An 18,006-nucleotide genomic window follows, 5' to 3' on the forward strand; every position below is an offset into this window, starting at 1 on the left:
TTGAGTAAAGACCACTGTTTCTCCTCGGATGGAGGCCAGGACACGGGAAGGAGGTCTGAGAAGCATCCCTCTTCCCCTCTCCCCCACTCCTCAACTGTGTGGTCCATGGTGCATGCTGCAATCTATGCAGTTTCTGTGTCTTTTCTGTTTGTTGTTTTCTCACTGGGGGAGGTGGGGAGGGAGAGGAGGGGCCGAGGAGTCCTGAGGGTGTGGGGGAGGTCTGGAGTCAGGGTGGGGGGGAGGGGAGAGAGACACCAAGTGGGAAGCTTGGAGAAGGCTGGCTCTGCTGACACTTTCCCTCTCTCTTCCCTTCCCTCTCTGCTCCCCTCCCCCTACCCCATCTGCCAGACAATGACTGTGGAGACAATAGCGATGAGGCCGGCTGCAGTCACTCCTGCTCCAGCTCACAGTTCAAGTGTAACAGTGGTCGGTGCATTCCTGAGCACTGGACTTGTGATGGGGACAACGACTGTGGAGATTACAGTGATGAGACCCATGCCAACTGCACCAACCAGGGTGGGCATCCGAAAGAGAGGGGCATGGGGGGCACAGGTGGCAAACCTGCACCCATCAGGGCACGCACCTGCAGGAGAGAAGCATGGTCAGAGCTGCACCAACTACACTGATCAGTGTGGGCATCTCAGAGGGATTTGAGCTGCACCAGTCAAGGCAGGCACCTAAAAGAGAGGGCTCTGAGGGGGCACAGCAGCCATAGACCCACACCAGCTTTAGGGAGCACTTAGAGGAGATGAACTTGGGGCAAGGATGGGGAGAATTAACTATGCTTGGCACCAGGAGAGGAAGGGCATAGTATTCAAATTCAGACTCACCAAAAGGAGAGGGCATGAAGGTAGCACAGAAGCAGGAGCCACCTCAACCATCCTGGGTACCTGGATAATAGCTTCACAGGGAAGGCACAGCAGCTATACTCATGCCATCATTTCTAACCAAGGTGGGCATTGTGGAGGGGGCACAGCATCCAGAACCATGCCAACTGCACTGGGGTGAGCACCGAAGAGAAGAGCTTGGCCGTGTTTGGGGATGGGGACAGACACTGAAATGAGACTTATAACCACTTCATCAATCAATCAAAAGTATTAAGTGCTCACCATGCTGGACACCTTAGGGAATGCAGAGAAGGTTAAGACACAGTCCCTGTCCTCAAGGATCTTACAGTCTAGTTGGGGAGACAAGACACACATACATGAAAAGATAACTAACAAAACAAGGCAGTGTATGGTAAGTGTCGAGGGAACGATGCAGCCATAGGTTCTGTGGGAGTCAGTGAAAGGGGGAGATGACTCTGCTCCTTGGTGGTTAAGGATGGCTTTCTGGAGGAGGTGGGACTGTGCATTCTTTAACAGGATTTAGCGAATAAGTCAGGCAGACTCCAGTGTGAGTTGAAAAGGGAACAGAAGAGAAGGTTGAACGAATACAATGGAGTTGGACCCTGAAAAGCCTTGAGAGGCTGTGGGAAACCATGACAGATTTTTTGAGCAGAGAAATGAGAAATTAAAAGTACTATTTTAGGCAAATTAATCAGCCAGGGATATGAAGGATGAAGAAACAAGGAAAGTAGCTAGGAAGCTATTGCAGTAATCCAGGTATGATAATTAGGGCCTGAGCTAAAGTGATGGCAGACAGAACAGAGAGGAAAGGGCAAGTGAGGAAGCCACTGGGAAGGAGGAATTGAGCAGGCACTGGTGACAAGATTTGGTGTGAGCACAGATGGTCACCTCACAAATGGAAAAACATGGGGGAGTAGGCAGCGGAGAGCACTGGATGGCTTTTGTCTGGGAAGGAGGATTGGAGTACCTTCTGAGGAAAAGGCTAGGTACCCAGGGTTATTAGGCTGAACTTGGGGATGAGGAGAGAGGCTGTCCTTGAAGCTTTGCCTTCATGTCCTCCTCCACCCCTTGTCTCCAGCCACTCGACCTCCTGGTGGCTGCCACACGGATGAATTTCAGTGTCGGCTGGATGGATTGTGCATCCCCCTTCGGTGGCGCTGTGATGGAGACACAGACTGTATGGACTCCAGTGATGAGAAGAATTGTGAAGGGATCACACATGTCTGTGACCCCAATGTCAAGTTTGGCTGCAAAGATTCAGGTAAAGAAAAGAGGACCCTGAGGGTGATGTGGCAGGGAGGAGGCAAGAGAGAAACTGGGACATGGAGTAGGGAAGAAGACTGGGCTAAAAGGAAAGGGAGAGGAAGAAACGTTTATTAAAACATTTATAAAGGTACCTACTGTGTGTCAGGAGCTATGCTAAGAGCTTTAAAGATGGTCCATTCAGGAAGTAGGGAAGGAGACTGGGGATGAAAGAAAAAGGAAGAGAAGAAACATTTATTATATGCCTGTTGTGTGCTAAGCACTTTAAGAGAGACCACTCAGGGAGTAGGAACAGAGGTAGTAAGGAAGGGATGATGGAGGGAGGGTTGTCCATGGGAGCAGTACAGAGAGGATGCCCAAGCCACAGTATGAGGTGGGCATGGGCACCATCCCAGGAAGGAAACTGAAAATACAGTCCATGGTAGTACCAAGTCTTAAATCCTCCTGGGGACTTTTTGTTCCTAGTGGAACCCAAGCCACATTTACATCATACCATCCCTAGACAAGCCAGTTGGGTCTTAAATTATGGAAACGGGGATCAGATATAGATGCCCTTCCTCCAGCCAACTATCCACTCACACTACATCTTCCCAAACAGGACGGTGCATCAGCAAGGCATGGGTATGTGATGGGGACAGTGATTGTGTGGACAACTCAGATGAGGAGAACTGTGAGTCCCTGGCCTGCAAGCCCCCTTCCCATACTTGCGCCAACAACACCTCTGTCTGCCTGCCTCCCGACAAGCTCTGTGATGGCAATGATGATTGTGGAGATGGCTCTGATGAGGGTGACCTCTGTGGTAAGTTCCTGGTGGGTGGGGCCAGTCTACATGGATTTATTTTCCTCATGCTACGTGCCTAGCGAGGGGCCAACATGGCTTAGAGGATAGACTGTTGAGGAATCAGGAAAACTTGGTTTCAAATCCCTACTGCTGATGCTAACTAGTTCTGAGACCCAGGCAAGTCACATCAGCTCTGGGTGCCTCAGGCAACTTTCTAAGACTTACCTGCATCAGCTGAGACCATTGCTGTAGCTGGAGTTACTCACACTGGTGAAATCACCTATCTCTCATGAATTCACACAGATACTGGGCACCCTGCTGGGGAGGGGGAGGCCAAGGAGAAGTCATTGTGTCTGCTCTCTAAAAACTCACCCTCTGCTGGTGGGGGGGCTAAAGTAACACAGGAGAAAAATAAACTAAGAATGCAGGTGAGAGAAATGCCAAAAGGTTGGAGAGACAGTGAGTTGTGGGGTTCAGAACGCCTCTGCTTGGTCATGTTGGTCTGCGCAGGGCAGTGACTGGTACTTAAACCCAGTCAGAAAGGATAAGTGGGATTGGAGACCATGACTCCACCACCTTGGGACTTAGGCTAGGTGTTTTCACCTGGAGAAAGAAGGGTATCCCAGGCTGAATCAAAGGCAGAGTCTGAGTGGAAGGAACGCATTAGGGTGTGTTTGGGGGACAGAAAGTAAACCAGTTTTGCCGGAAAGGAAGGTTTGTGTTCAGGAGTGGTGGGAGATAAAGCCAGGTGGGGCCAAACCATGAAGGGATTTCAGATGTTACCAGGCAAGGGCAGTTTCAGCTTTGAGGGGGAAGTCAGGGGTCAAGAGCAGGTGGGGAATGGAAAGGGGCCTTCAGATGGAAAATAGATTGGACAAAAGTAAGCTTTGGGATAAGGATATCTCCACATGCCCCAACTTCCCAAAGATCATGTGAAGGAAGGGTTTCCTTCTTGTGTGTTTATAGTTGTAGACATAAGATTAGGACACAGATAATGATACTAAGTAAAATAGGATAAGAATCTACAAAGTACTGTGGGAGTTCAAAAGGAAAATCTAACTTTCCCAGGGGGGAAAGGTGAGAAGCCCTGTAGGGATGGTTTCTTAAAATTACCAGTGATCTTCTTATGCCTAGTTGGAAAGAGTGGATGCAGTAAGGCTTTCCTGGAGCCCATTTGGACCAGGCCTTGGAGGTCCACCTTCCTCTCTGACCACTTTGTCCTGATTCTTCCCCGCACCCCACAGACCAGTGCTCCTTGAACAATGGTGGCTGCAGTCACAACTGCTCCGTGGCACCTGGGGAGGGCATCTTGTGCTCATGTCCTCTGGGCATGGAGCTGGCAGCCGACAACCACACCTGTCAGATTCAGAGCTACTGTGCCAAGCACCTCAAATGCAGCCAGAAGTGTGAACAGAACAAGTTCAGTGTCAAGTGCTCTTGTTACGAGGGCTGGATGCTGGAGCCTGATGGCGAGAGCTGTCACAGCCTGGGTATGGCCTGGACAACGGTCCCATGGGGCTGGAGTCAGGGCAGAGAGGGGTCCCCAGGGGAGCTGAGGGCTGACCCACGGATGCCATATTTTTAGGAGCCATACTCCGGGACCCCATTTTGCAGAGAGTGGGGGGATAAACATCAGGACCCTTCATAAGGGTCCTGTCTGGGGCTGACAAATCCCAGGACCCCCTATCCCAGGCTGCAGGTTGGAGAGGAAAGGCCAGGGATGTCTGGGTCCCTCGATGACCTCCCCCCACCCTCCTCAGACCCTTTCAAGCCCTTCATTATCTTCTCCAATCGCCATGAGATCCGTCGAATTGACCTTCACAAAGGGGACTACAGTGTTCTGGTGCCCGGCCTTCGGAACACCATTGCTCTAGATTTCCACCTCAGCCACAGTGCCCTCTACTGGACTGACGTGGTGGAGGACAAGATCTACCGGGGGAAGTTGCTGGACAACGGAGGTGACTGGACAGGGACAGACAATGATACATAATAACATGGGATGGAGGAGAGGCATGGACAGGGATATGAAGAGAGGCATGTGGAGAAAACCCAAATACCACCGGAGGCAGAGACAGACAGACAGGGGCCACTGGCTCTCACTCCCCACCCTCCCTGCTAATCGAGTTAGACTCTGCTTTAAGTCCCGTCGGCTGACGCCCCGTAATTATCATCAGAAGAGCTGCCAGCCTGATAATTAGCATAATGAGCAGTCTCAGAGCTGGAATTGGAACTGGGCTTATTGGAAAGGGTTGTTTTGGGGGGGAGGACACCCCTTCTCAAATGTAAGAGGTGTATTAAATAGGGATCAAGGAGAACCTGGGAGGTTATGAGCCCTACTCACATCTTTGGCCCTGGGTTTGATCCTTGTTCTTGGCAGGTGAGAGGAACAATTGAGGGGGTAGTAGAAATCTGGGATTGGAGAGAAGGGGAAGGCACAAAGGAGACTGGGAAAGTGTCTGAGGTGGCCAGACTCTTGGACTCCCTATATTCCTTCCTCCCCCCCTCCTTCCCTCCCACCCAGCAGGATCTAACCAGATTGCAAACCACCTCCCCCCTCTTTAGCACTGACTAGCTTTGAGGTGGTGATTCAGTATGGACTGGCAACGCCTGAGGGCCTGGCTGTAGATTGGATTGCTGGCAACATATACTGGGTCGAGAGCAACCTGGATCAGATTGAAGTGGCCAAGTTGGACGGGACGATGAGGACCACCCTCCTGGCTGGAGACATAGAACACCCCAGGGCTATAGCACTGGACCCCCGTGATGGGTGAGGTTTCCATGGTCCTCCTCATTCAAGATGAGGAAGTTAGTTACCTTGTTGGACAGAGTGCTGGATTTGGAGTCAGCATGACTTGAGTTCAGATCCTCCTGCTGACACTTATGAGCTGTGTGAACTTAGTAAAATTATTTCCCCACCACCTGCCTCAGTTTCCTCATTTGTACAATCAGAATAATAATAACCCCTGATTCCCATGGTGGTTGAGGAGATAAAAAAAGCAAATATAAAACTTTATAAACCTTCAAGCATTATAAAAGGGCTACTATTGTTACTATGAGGCAGTAGCTCCTTTCCTCCCCTCCCCTCAGGATTCTGTCTTAGGCAGGCTGGGAAATTTTCTCTCTTTATTCTCTTACATTTATCCCTTCACTCCCACCCCAGGATCCTATTCTGGACAGATTGGGATGCCAGCCTTCCCCGAATTGAGGCAGCTTCCATGAGTGGAGCTGGCCGACGCACCATCCATCGGGAAACTGGTTCTGGAGGCTGGCCCAATGGGCTCACTGTGGACTACTTGGAGAAACGAATCCTCTGGATTGATGCTCGGTCAGCCTCCTTCTCTTTCCTTAGACCTCACCCTCCTGCCCGTCGCATAACCCCTTTAGCCACGCAAAGACAATCTCTGAACCCCAAATCAGAGTCCTCTCCCCTGGCTCTCCACTGCTCTCTGAACTCTACCTTCCTCCGTGGCAGACTCAGGACCCTCCAGGGTCAGCAAGGACCATTGGACTTATACTAGCATAGATATTCTAGGGTGGGAACAGAGATGTCCTAGGGTGGGAATTCAGAGAAGCAAGGGTAAGGAGCTAAGGACCAGGAGGAAGACATTATTAGAAAGTGGGAGAAGAGCAGAGGAAAGTCTAATTAGAGAGTGAGGATGGCTCAGGGAATCTAGGAACTTAAGGGAGAGCAAAGCTAAAGACCAAGAAGAAGGTGGATAAGAGGAGGTATGGACTGAGTTTAGTGGGTTCTCACTCTAGTCTTATCCCCACCAGGTTTGGGGAGGGGGGTGTCAGTGGTTTGAGACTCCTAAGGATTGGGAGTACTAGAGATTGAGAGGAGTTCTGTCAGAAGGTAAGCTGAAGGAAAGGGAAGCCTAAGAGTGAATGAATTCTGGCAGCGCCCTCACTCTATCATATCCTTAGGTCTGATGCCATCTACTCCGCCCGCTATGATGGCTCCGGCCATATGGAGGTGCTTCGGGGACATGAATTCCTGTCACACCCATTTGCGGTGACTTTATATGGAGGAGAAGTGTACTGGACAGACTGGCGAACAAACACGCTGGCCAAAGCCAACAAGTGGACTGGCCACAATGTCACCGTAGTCCAGCGAACCAATACACAGCCCTTTGATCTGCAAGTGTATCACCCCTCCAGGCAGCCTATGGGTAAGAAGAACTTGGGGAAGGGAAGGATCAATGGGGAAACATTATTCTTCTCTTGGATAAGAGGGAGGCCGGGGTGGGTAGCAGAGATAGAAGACCATCTTTATGGTCTTCAGTAAGCAGGGAAGATCCCCTTTTTTTGTTCCGCTTCCCTCCACCCTGAGAGAATAGAATTCCAGTGGGATGGAATATGGGAGTGGCATCAAGGTTGGAGACAGTGATCTACCCAGCCAGGTTACTGATAATGGAAGGGAATCCTTAGAGTGGGAAGATAGCTGGACCAGAAATATGGGGGAGAGGTTTAGGTTGGAACAAGGTGGATAAAGCAAGAAGGAACATGACATGCCAGGCAGGAAGAGGAGGTTTCCAGGAAGGGAATCTAAGAATGGGATCCTCCACTGCCCTCCTTTCTCTGACCTCCAGCTCCCAATCCCTGTGAGGCCAATGGAGGCCGGGGCCCTTGTTCTCATCTGTGTCTCATCAACTACAACCGAACTGTCTCGTGTGCCTGCCCTCACCTCATGAAGCTGGGCAAGGATAACACCACCTGCTATGGTATGGAAGTGGAGGGGCAGGGTCTTCAAGGAAGCAGGGGTAAATTAAGGTGGGGTGGGCAGGACTCAAGCACTCTGGAGAGCTGTGGAAGGATAAGAAAAGAAAGGAGATTCAGTCATTCAGCAAATATTTTTAAGTACCTACTCTGTGTAAGTCAATGGGGATTTTTTTCTTTGTACCTCATCTAGCACAGTGCCTGGCACACAGCAGGCACTTCATAAATGCTTGTTGACTGACTGGTACAAAATAATGGATCAAGGAGTTTACAGTCTAATGAAGGGAAGGGTAGAAATGTATGAATAGCTATGATGCAAGGGAGAGCAGGATAAGTGGCAACAAGAATTCCAGGTAAAATACTATGAGAAATTTGGGGTCAAATTATTTTCACCTGGGTCCGGGCATTGATAAAGACTGAGAGAAGGGCTGCAGTTCAGGAAGGAGTCAGGGAAGGTTTTTTGTTAGGGGTAGTGCCTGAGTTGGGTCTTGAAGGATGAAAGAATCAGAGTGCCTCCTTCCCCAGAGAGCAAGTAGATCCTTATGTAGAGGATGAGAATTTGGAGAAAGAGAATTGCCTGTGATGACCTATTCTTTGACATCATCACCTACAGAGTTTAAGAAGTTCTTGCTGTACGCTCGTCAGATGGAGATCCGGGGTGTGGACTTAGACGCCCCTTACTACAACTATATTATCTCTTTCACTGTCCCTGACATTGACAACGTCACAGTCCTTGATTATGATGCCCGAGAGCAGCGTGTCTACTGGTCTGATGTCCGAACTCAGGCCATCAAACGTGCCTTCATCAACGGCACTGGAGTTGAGACAGTAGTTTCTGCAGGTACCTCACCTTAGACCTCACCTCCAGTTCACTTTATAAATTGGACCCTCCTTTCTATCCAATCTACAGATACTACTCCTTCTATACCTCCCATCCCTGAGCTCTCTTAACTCCAGCTTCTAATGCTCCTGGTATAAATGCCAGACTCCCATCCCTTATTCCCTGGGCCCTCTGGATCCCTAGAGTTTTGGAAATCCAAAGCCCTTCCTTGCTCCCACATAACATCCTGTTCCCTTTTTTCCCCAGACCTTCCAAATGCTCATGGGCTGGCTGTGGATTGGGTGTCCCGAAATCTGTTCTGGACAAGCTATGACACCAACAAGAAACAGATTAACGTGGCTCGTTTGGATGGCTCCTTCAAGAACGCTGTGGTCCAGGGACTAGAGCAGCCACATGGACTTGTTGTCCACCCCCTGCATGGGTCAGTCTAGGGAGATCATCTACCTTCAGAGTCATATGTGAGACCCAGATAGCCTTCACTTGGGAATCCCTTCCTCCTGGAGAGATGGTGTCCATTCAGGGATACTGGACAAAAAGATTCCATGACTTTGGAGGCAGAGAATCCACAGAGAGTGCTGGGGAATGGGGAGTGGGGAGACGTGAAGTATAAGCCCTTTGCCTCTCATCCCACACCTTTCCCTATTCTAGAAAGCTGTACTGGACAGATGGTGATAACATCAGCATGGCCAGTCTGGATGGCAGCAACCGCAGCCTCCTCTTCACTGGCCAGAAAGGCCCTGTGGGTATGAGCCTAGCCCTTGGGTCCCAGTCCCAAAGACCTAATAGAGCCCTTGCCCCTGGTACTTACCAACATAGTGGAAAGAGCTTGAGACATAGGGTCATGAGATACAGACTTAAATCTCGGTTCTGTCACTGATTTGCCAGATGACCTTAAATGAATCTCTTGGCCTCTTTGGCCTCAGTTCCCTCATCTGAATGATGAGGTCATTGGACCAGATAATTTCAAAAGTTCTTTCCAACCCCTAAGTATGTGTAAGGGGAATTCATAAAACCCAGAGTTTTACATGTATGCTATTATTTGCCACCCTTTCTCCCATTCCTCTAAACTACAAAGAGGCAGCTTGGTATTGTGGAATAAGTCCTGGCTCTGAAGCCAGAGAATCTGGGTTCAAATCTCACCTCTCTTTACTATTTGTGTGATCTTGGGCAAGTTATTTAACCTCCCTAGCCTCAGTTTCCTCATCTGTAAAATGAGAGGGTTGGACTAGGTGGCCTCTGGGGGTCCGTCTAGATTTAGATCTATCTATCTATGATCCCTACAGGCTCTTCATTTTCCCAAAACTTTCTCCCTCCAGCTCTGCAACCACCTACAGGGGACCCCTCTCATACTCTGTGATGGGGAAGTCATGAGACTAGGTGAGGGAGAGTCCCAGGTTCATCACTGGGTCAAGTTGGAAGTGACAAGTCCCTTCTCCCTTTGTCTCTTCTATCTTCCCCGCCAGGCCTGGCTATTGATTTTCCTGAGAACAAACTATATTGGATCAGCTCTGGAAACCATACCATCAACCGCTGCAACCTAGATGGGAGTGGACTGGAGGTCATTGACACTATGAAGAGCCAGCTGGGCAAAGCCACTGCACTGGCCATCATGGGTGAGGGCTGGGGGAACTGACCAAGGGGCAGGGGTTCCCCTTGGTGGAGGGTATGTGCCGTGTGTGTGTGTGTGTGTGTGTGTGTGTGTGTGTGTGTGTGTGTGCATGTGTGTGTGTGTGTGTGTGTGTGTGTGTGTGCGTGTATTGGGAGAAGGGGGACTGGCAACAGAGGGAGAAGGGAACAATTTGGGGTAAGGATTTTGGTTGTGGTAAATAAAGTGATCTATGTCTTTCTCTCCATCTGAGAGTATATCTTGAGTATCTCCTCACTACTCTCACTCCCTCTCCATACCAGGAGACAAGCTGTGGTGGGCAGACCAGGTCTCAGAGAAGATGGGAACATGTAACAAGGCAGACGGCTCAGGGGCTGTGGTCCTGAGAAACAGCACGACTTTGGTTATGCACATGAAGGTGTATGATGAGAGTGTCCAGCTCGGTGAGAGTCAGACAAAAGGAGGATGGGAGCTGCGAATTGTGAGGGATGTTGAGGGTAGAAGGGCATCAGTTGAGGGTAGGGGGGGGAAAGGCAAGAGAGAAGAGGTGGGAGGCCGAAGAGATGAAAATATTTCCGAATACCAACTGCCTCTGACCAGGACTGGCTCTGAAGCTGGGTCACCAGCACTGCCCCCAGATTGGCTTCTGGTATGCTGAGTGGGGATTTTTGATCACTCCGTCCTTGCAGGCCTCCAAGGAACCAACCCCTGCAGTGTGAACAATGGTGACTGCTCCCAGCTCTGCCTTCCCACTTCAGAGACTACACGTTCCTGCATGTGCACAGCCGGGTACAGCCTCCGAAGTGGTCAACAGGCCTGTGAGGGTCAGTAGCACCCTCCCTCTCACTTACTCCACACCCTCCCCTCCCCTTCTTATCTAAAGAACCAGCTCAGTTGGTCAGTGGGTATTTATTTAGCATTTACAGTGTATCCAGCACTGGACAAGACTCAAAAGAAGTATAAAATATGGTGGTCACTGCCCTTTCCCCCACTCTCTGGACTTTAAAATCCAGCTCGGGAGGCAGAATGAACACACGTGAAAGTTTTAATAGTAAATCCCAAACTGTGTGCTATGATCCACACTGTATGACCATGCACAAAAAAGTATGGGCTAGTGTCGGAAGAGGTGGACTTGTGTTGGGGGAGCTAGATAAATAGGGACCCTGTGGACAGAAGCACAGAGTCCCGAACGAGCCTGGCATTTAGGAGGAATCATGTGCAGACCTTTCTGCTGGAGCTGATGATGTGTTAGGGTTAAGAAGGAATTGAGGACGTAGCTTTAGGTAGACCAGGTTATAGATACAAGAGACAGTGGGAGCCAGTGTAATTCAATTCCACACTTGTTTGTTTATTAAATACCTATTGTGTACAGGGAGCACTGCTTGAAAAGGGAAAGAAAAAGCGCATGACAGCAATGTTTTAGGAAGATTAATCTGGAAATGGACCACAGTACGGAGGGGCCCAAGTCAGTGAAAGGGCTATTGCAGTTATCTAGGTGCTGGGTTCTGAGGGCCTGGGCTAAGATGAGAACACTGGGGATATAGAGGAAAGGGTGAATCTGGCTGGCCTTTACAAGGAAATAATAGTGACTGATTGGATAAGAAAAAAGAATTCAAATTACTTCAAGGTCTCTATCCTGAGAGGCAGAGAGAACAGTGATGCTACTGACAGAGATGAGAACACTGGAAAGAGGACCTATTTCAGGAGGAATAGTGGTGGTCATAGGCACAAGGTTGTTGGAGAGGACATCCAAGTGGAGGGAGGTACCATGATGGCATTTGGAAAGGTAGGTCTAGTTTACAGTTGCGTGATTAGAGCTACGAGATGTAGATATGGGAATCATTAAGTGCTCATTGCCTCCATTTACCTTCTCTCTGGACTTCCCTTCTGATGGAGTTTGGACCATATAGATGGTCTATGCTCCATCTATATGGACCATGTGGACCAGAGGATGAAGTGGAGAAGAAGGAGCAGATTAGTATTGATGAAAATTCATTTTCGCTGTCCTCCTCTGGTAGCCAGAGGAACCTGGAGACCTGCCATGCATTCACCTCCCCTAGTCATAAGCAGTTATTCTCTGTCCTTCAGTTTCCTGTCTTTGAATAAGGCATGGTATGATGGAAAGAACATTGGCTTTGAAATAAGTGAACTTGGGTTCAAATGCTGCCTCTGATGTGTGACCTCTAGGACCTTGAGAAAGTCATTGAACCCCGTGGGGCCTCAATTCTCTTACCAGTAAATTGAAGTGATTGGATCAGATGATTTCTGATGTCCTTTTTGGCTCTATGTCTATAAGTCTATGAATCTTCCTCAGAGGAAAGACTCAGATACTTTACTGGGTATGGCATGGGGAAAGGCTTATGGGGGCGATGTCTGACTAGAGCATGTACCTTAGGTGTGGGCTCCTTCCTCCTGTATTCTGTGCATGAGGGAATCCGGGGAATACCGCTGGACCCCAATGACAAATCAGATGCACTGGTCCCTGTGTCTGGAACCTCACTCGCTGTAGGCATTGACTTTCATGCTGGTAAGTAATTTATTCAAGAAGGGGAAAAGTTTTGTGGCACTGGGAAGGACAGGAGGTATGTGTGGAGGGGACATGGAGAGAACAGAGAGAGAAGGGGGTCTTGTCACATGTCCCTTCCCCAACAGCTCCTCCACTTCTCCCAAGATCCCCTTATACTACTTGCCACCATAACTGTGTTCTTCTCATGTGCCCATATTTATTCCTTTTCCAGACAATGACACAATTTACTGGGTAGACATGGGTCTCAGCACCATTAGCCGAGCCAAGAGGGACCAGACGTGGCGTGAGGATGTGGTCACTAATGGCATTGGCCGCGTGGAAGGCATTGCTGTGGACTGGATTGCAGGTGGGTGGGGCATCGGGGGGTTGCTGGTTGAGAAGACTTAGAACTAGATTTAGGGGAGGGAGATTTTGGAGAAGAGAGGTGGAAAAAAAGGGAACAAATGTGTTCCCTTGCAGAGACTGGGGCCCACCAATGTGGAACAGTGCATAAAATATAATGCTTTCTGGATGTGTTAAAATAGTCTGCTGATTTTTTTCTTTTTTTGTCTTTTAAAAATTCTGTATTAAAAGGCAGAGGTAGGCGAGTGACAGCTTGTGGGTCAAATCGAGCCCTCGGGATGGCTGGTTTTTGTATGACCCAGGAGCTAAGAACAGTTTTTTAGTTCCTGGGCTATACTAAAACAAGTGGTGGTAGGGGTGCTTGGGTCATAGTTTGTTGATCCCTGTATAAGGGAAGTCTCTTTGAGAAGATAAGAGAGGAAAGGATTCACAGGGAAATGTAGTTAATATAAAAACAAAAGATTTAGAAATCTGCTAAAAACAAAAAGAGAGGGAACTAAAGGATGAGATTCTGGGAATTCATGAAAACTTGTCAGGATTGGGGGAAACACAGGGACCAGAATACATAGCCATTATGTCTTCCCACCCTTTCTGCTTCTGACGGATACCTTTTTCCCCAGGCAACATCTACTGGACTGACCAAGGGTTTGATGTGATTGAGGTCGCCAGGCTCAATGGCTCATTTCGGTATGTGGTCATTTCCCAGGGCCTGGACAAGCCACGGGCCATCACCGTCCACCCAGAGAAGGGGTAAGAAGAGGGAACACTTGAACACCCCTATTCTCTTGCTTTACCTGGATTCTCCATATTGATGTCCCACACTAATAAGATTTTTTATCTCAAATTCCCTAGGGAATGCTATATGCCTTGGTCTTGATTACTTCCATCCCTGTCCCTATTCCCAGGTCTTTTGGAGTGTTAGGAAGCTCTCTCTTTGGTTTAATTCTCATTTTCCTACCTCTACCAACACAATTTCCCTTTAACGCCTCCCAAAAAAACCCAAATCCAGTTCTATCCTCTGTAGAGATAAGGAATTGTGGGCCCCATTCCTGGGTGAATTCTCTCCTATCTTAGGGCTTTGATACATTCATACCTACCCCATAGGTATCTATTCTGGACAGAGTGGGGCCAGTACCCAAGAATTGAGAGGTCACGGCTGGATGGTACAGAAAGAGTGGTCTTGGTCAATGTGAGCATCAGCTGGCCCAATGGCATCTCCGTTGACTATGAGGTGAGGATAACTGAGGCACCCACTGGAAGCAAGGGAAAGATCTCCATGTGGGCAAAGACCATTTGACTTCTGGCCCTTAACACATTGTCTGGTCAACAGTATCTGGTTCATAAATGCTTGTTGCCTGGCTGGGGGGAACACATACACCCCAGGCACCTATGTCTGCATCCTCCAATCCTTACACAGAAGTCCGAGAGATGTTCTAGAGAATGGGAGAGCAGAGAAGGAATCACAGAACTTTGGTGTGCGGAAATAGTAATAGATTTAGTTTTGAGAGACCCTTGGTTTTGGATAATGCCTCTGACACTCACTAGCTGTGAACATGGGCACGTTGCTTTAACTTCTGTGAGCCTCAGTTTCCGCAGTGTAAAATGGGAAAAGTAAAACTATGCCAGATCATTCGAAGATAATAAAGGAAAAGTGTTAGATTAAACCTTAGAGGACTCCATAAATGTCACCTATTATTGTCTTGTCTATATTTGTACCCAGTGTGGAAATATACTCTGTATTTAGGGGAAAATTGGCTAGAAAATCCAGAGGCCAAGAAAAATGACTGAGTAGAATGTGAGGGACCATTTCACTTTTCACATTTGCACCTTCACCACCTATCTCAGTGCCTAGAATATAAAAAAATTTGATAAATACTTACTGATTGATTATTGATTAACTGAGGAAGAGGAAGACAAATATAACATGTATCAGTGACAAAATCAGAGAGTGAGGGACAGACTCAAGGACCGATGTCCTTCCAGGAGGGATCATATACGTAATCTCTCACACACACGCACAGTAGGAGAGGACTTGACGGGAATCAGTGGTACAGTCCATAATTACGAGGTACTTTCCTTAACCCCCAGGATGGGAAGTTATACTGGTGTGATGCTCGGACAGACAAGATTGAGCGAATCGATCTGGAGACAGGTGAAAACCGGGAGGTGGTTCTGTCCAGTAACAACATGGACATGTTCTCTGTGTCTGTGTTTGAGGATTTCATCTATTGGAGTGACAGGTAAGAGGAGAACCAGGGACAACCTTATGCACTGGACTCTGGGGTATAGTGTTTCCTTCGTGCTTCTTCCTGGATTGAATATATCTTTTCCTCTTCTCAGGACCCATGCCAATGGCTCCATCAAGCGAGGCAGCAAGGACAATGCCACAGACTCAGTTCCTCTTCGGACAGGGATTGGAGTCCAGCTCAAGGACATTAAAGTCTTCAACAGAGACCGGCAGAAAGGTGGGGAAGGTTGAGGAATTGAAAGGCTGAGGCCCCGAGAAAAGAACAGCCCACCATTCCTCACTCCCCGTAGGCCAAAGCAAGAAGGGAAGTGGGGGGAAAGATTCGACTTTGGGCGGTACTTCCCAATTGTCAGAAAGATTAAAGGTGGGGAGAATTGAGAGGAGGAGTTAATACTTCTCTTAAAAGTGCTGGAGAGCCCCTTTCTATATTCAGAGTCCTCAGGAGTCAGGGGATTTCTGCACTGGGTTTGTAAGGTCAAAGGACAAACTTGGCTGGTGAACCAGCAGGAGGTATAATTCTGTTGGCTGGGCCAAGGAGTTGCTAGGCCCCAAGTCTGGTATTGATCCCTCAGGCTGAAGTGGTGGGTGGAGGCAGCAGAAGGGATACCATGGAGAAACGTAAGCAGTAAAGTAGGAAGGCAGGAGATTCCCACAGGGTGGAGTTACAGAGGCAGAAGAGGACTCTGAGCTCCCCAGCTTCCTTCTAGGCACCAACGTGTGTGCGGTGGCCAATGGCGGATGCCAACAGCTGTGCTTGTACAGAGGAGGAGGGCGCCGGGCCTGTGCCTGTGCCCACGGGATGCTGGCAGAGGACGGAGCATCCTGTCGCGAGTATGCCGGCTACCTGCTCTACTCAGAGCGCACCATCCTCAAGAGCGTCCACTTGTCAGATGAGCGCAACCTCAATGCCCCTGTGCAGCCCTTCGAGGACCCTGAGCATATGAAGAATGTGATTGCCCTAGCTTTTGACTATCGAGCAGCGGGCTCCCCGGGCACTGCCAACCGCATCTTCTTCAGCGACATCCACTTTGGGAACATCCAGCAGATCAATGATGATGGATCTGGGAGGGTCACCATTGTGGAGAGTGAGTAAGGGTCAGATAAGCCGGGGGCAGGGGAGGAATCGGTCTCATAGCAAGATCCTAGCTAATGAACCCCCACTATACTGTACAGATCGACTCAAGAGCATATTAAGAGATGATTCTTTGTGGGATAATTGCTTTATGGAAGGATTTAGCTCAAAGTCCTTTTAAACAGTAAGGCTCTCTAATTCATCTAAAGTGAGACTCATTTGACAAAAGTCTGTTTTATACTCAGCCTTTTTAGAAACACAACTCAGGAATTCTGTCAGCAGAATTTTCTTCTCTCCCCTGACCCCAAACCACTGTTCTATGTAACAAGATCCACCTCTATTGAAATGGGGGCATTTCTCCCCTACAAAATAGAGGTTAGGCAAAAATAGAGATTAGGAGGGTCATAGGACAACATAAGAAGACATCATGACCTCAAATGATCATCATTGCTCTCCTAGTGCCTCATTCCATGCCAGGCCTAGTTGTTGCAGATAAATAAGGGTGTCCCTGAATGAGTCAACCTCTTCTCCCAAGGTCCCCACTGACCATCCCCCAAGATGTCTTACTCTTACTGTTCATGTTCCTCCACACCCCACACTGACCACAATATCTGCCCATCTACTTTCTCCAGATGTGGGCTCGGTGGAGGGTCTGGCCTACCATCGAGGCTGGGACACCTTATACTGGACAAGCTATACCACATCCACCATCACTCGCCATACAGTGGACCAGAGCCGGCCGGGGGCCTTCGAAAGGGAAACAGTCATCACCATGTCTGGAGATGATCACCCCAGAGCCTTTGTGCTGGATGAGTGCCAGAAGTAAGTAGGGGGAGAGGAGGGAGGCCTGAAGGATAAAGAGGTGGGGCTGTTTTAGGGATATATCTGGGTACCAGCCCCTCCCCTGCCATTTACTAGGATGTCACTTAACCTAACTGAGCCTTAGCTAGCTCAGCTGTAGAACTGGAGTGAAGTTAAGAGCTGTGGATTGGGGTAATTGCTTGAAATCTCTTACAATTCTATGATTAGTTTCACAATCATACGCTGTGGATTCCCCAAAAGTCAGTCAATCAGGTGGCCCAGTGGATAGAGCACTGGTGGATAGAGCTTCCTGGAGCCAGAAAGCCTTGAGTTCAAATCCAGACTCAGATATTATTAGCTGTGTGATCCTGGGAAAGTCACTTAAACCTCAGTCAATCTCAGTTTCTTCAACTATAAAATAGGGATGATAATCACAGCACCAATCCAGGGTTGCTGTAAGGATTCAGTGAGATGATATTTATAAAGTGTTTAGCCTAGTGGCTGGTACATAGTAGGGGCTTAATAAATGCTTATTTCTTCCTCCTGACATATCAGTAAGGCAGTGTGCTAGGTGGGGTGGGGGATACAAAGAAGTGTAAGACCAAGTGCCCACTCTCAAAGACCTAATTGTCTATAGGTTACATGAAAATATGCAGGGAAAGTCACTTACTAATGAAAAGTAATGTAATATGACATGGAGAGAGCCAGCCTTGGAGTTGGAAAGACCCGGGCTCAAGCCCTGCCTCCCACACAGGTAGCCGTGTGACCATGGACAAGTTACTTAAGCATTCAAGGTCCTTTGATAACTCTCTAAGACTGTGTTACTTCTCTGCCTCTGTGAAGGGACTACCCAGACTACACGTTGAAGTCCTAGGTTAGTAACAGTAGCTAGTATCCATAGGGGGCAGCTAGATCATTCCACAGTGGATAGAAAACCTACTGAAGTCAGGAGGACCTGAGT

The 18,006-nt window shown here is 48.7% G+C and overlaps 1 protein-coding gene across 2 annotated transcripts in view; it reads left to right on the forward strand.

Annotated features, from left to right (window-relative positions):
• LRP1 (LDL receptor related protein 1) overlaps positions 1-18,006 on the forward strand; it is a 107,494-nt gene that overhangs the window by 46,890 nt on the left and 42,598 nt on the right. For both annotated transcript variants that reach the window (XM_072655117.1, XM_072655118.1), the window contains 23 exons: positions 349-516; positions 1,927-2,109; positions 2,710-2,910; positions 4,137-4,382; positions 4,653-4,850; positions 5,455-5,659; positions 6,053-6,217; positions 6,817-7,061; positions 7,482-7,613; positions 8,222-8,449; positions 8,696-8,870; positions 9,098-9,192; positions 9,913-10,062; positions 10,358-10,498; positions 10,745-10,879; positions 12,451-12,582; positions 12,794-12,928; positions 13,545-13,674; positions 14,029-14,155; positions 15,013-15,164; positions 15,265-15,389; positions 15,880-16,257; positions 16,877-17,066. In XM_072655117.1, the coding sequence (XP_072511218.1) occupies positions 349-516; positions 1,927-2,109; positions 2,710-2,910; positions 4,137-4,382; positions 4,653-4,850; positions 5,455-5,659; positions 6,053-6,217; positions 6,817-7,061; positions 7,482-7,613; positions 8,222-8,449; positions 8,696-8,870; positions 9,098-9,192; positions 9,913-10,062; positions 10,358-10,498; positions 10,745-10,879; positions 12,451-12,582; positions 12,794-12,928; positions 13,545-13,674; positions 14,029-14,155; positions 15,013-15,164; positions 15,265-15,389; positions 15,880-16,257; positions 16,877-17,066 (4,036 nt within the window). The remainder of the gene's footprint in view (positions 1-348; positions 517-1,926; positions 2,110-2,709; positions 2,911-4,136; positions 4,383-4,652; positions 4,851-5,454; positions 5,660-6,052; positions 6,218-6,816; positions 7,062-7,481; positions 7,614-8,221; positions 8,450-8,695; positions 8,871-9,097; positions 9,193-9,912; positions 10,063-10,357; positions 10,499-10,744; positions 10,880-12,450; positions 12,583-12,793; positions 12,929-13,544; positions 13,675-14,028; positions 14,156-15,012; positions 15,165-15,264; positions 15,390-15,879; positions 16,258-16,876; positions 17,067-18,006) is intronic.

The sequence above is a fragment of the Notamacropus eugenii genome, chromosome 3 (assembly GCF_028372415.1).
Source record: "Notamacropus eugenii isolate mMacEug1 chromosome 3, mMacEug1.pri_v2, whole genome shotgun sequence".
Taxonomy (NCBI): Eukaryota; Metazoa; Chordata; class Mammalia; order Diprotodontia; family Macropodidae; genus Notamacropus; species Notamacropus eugenii.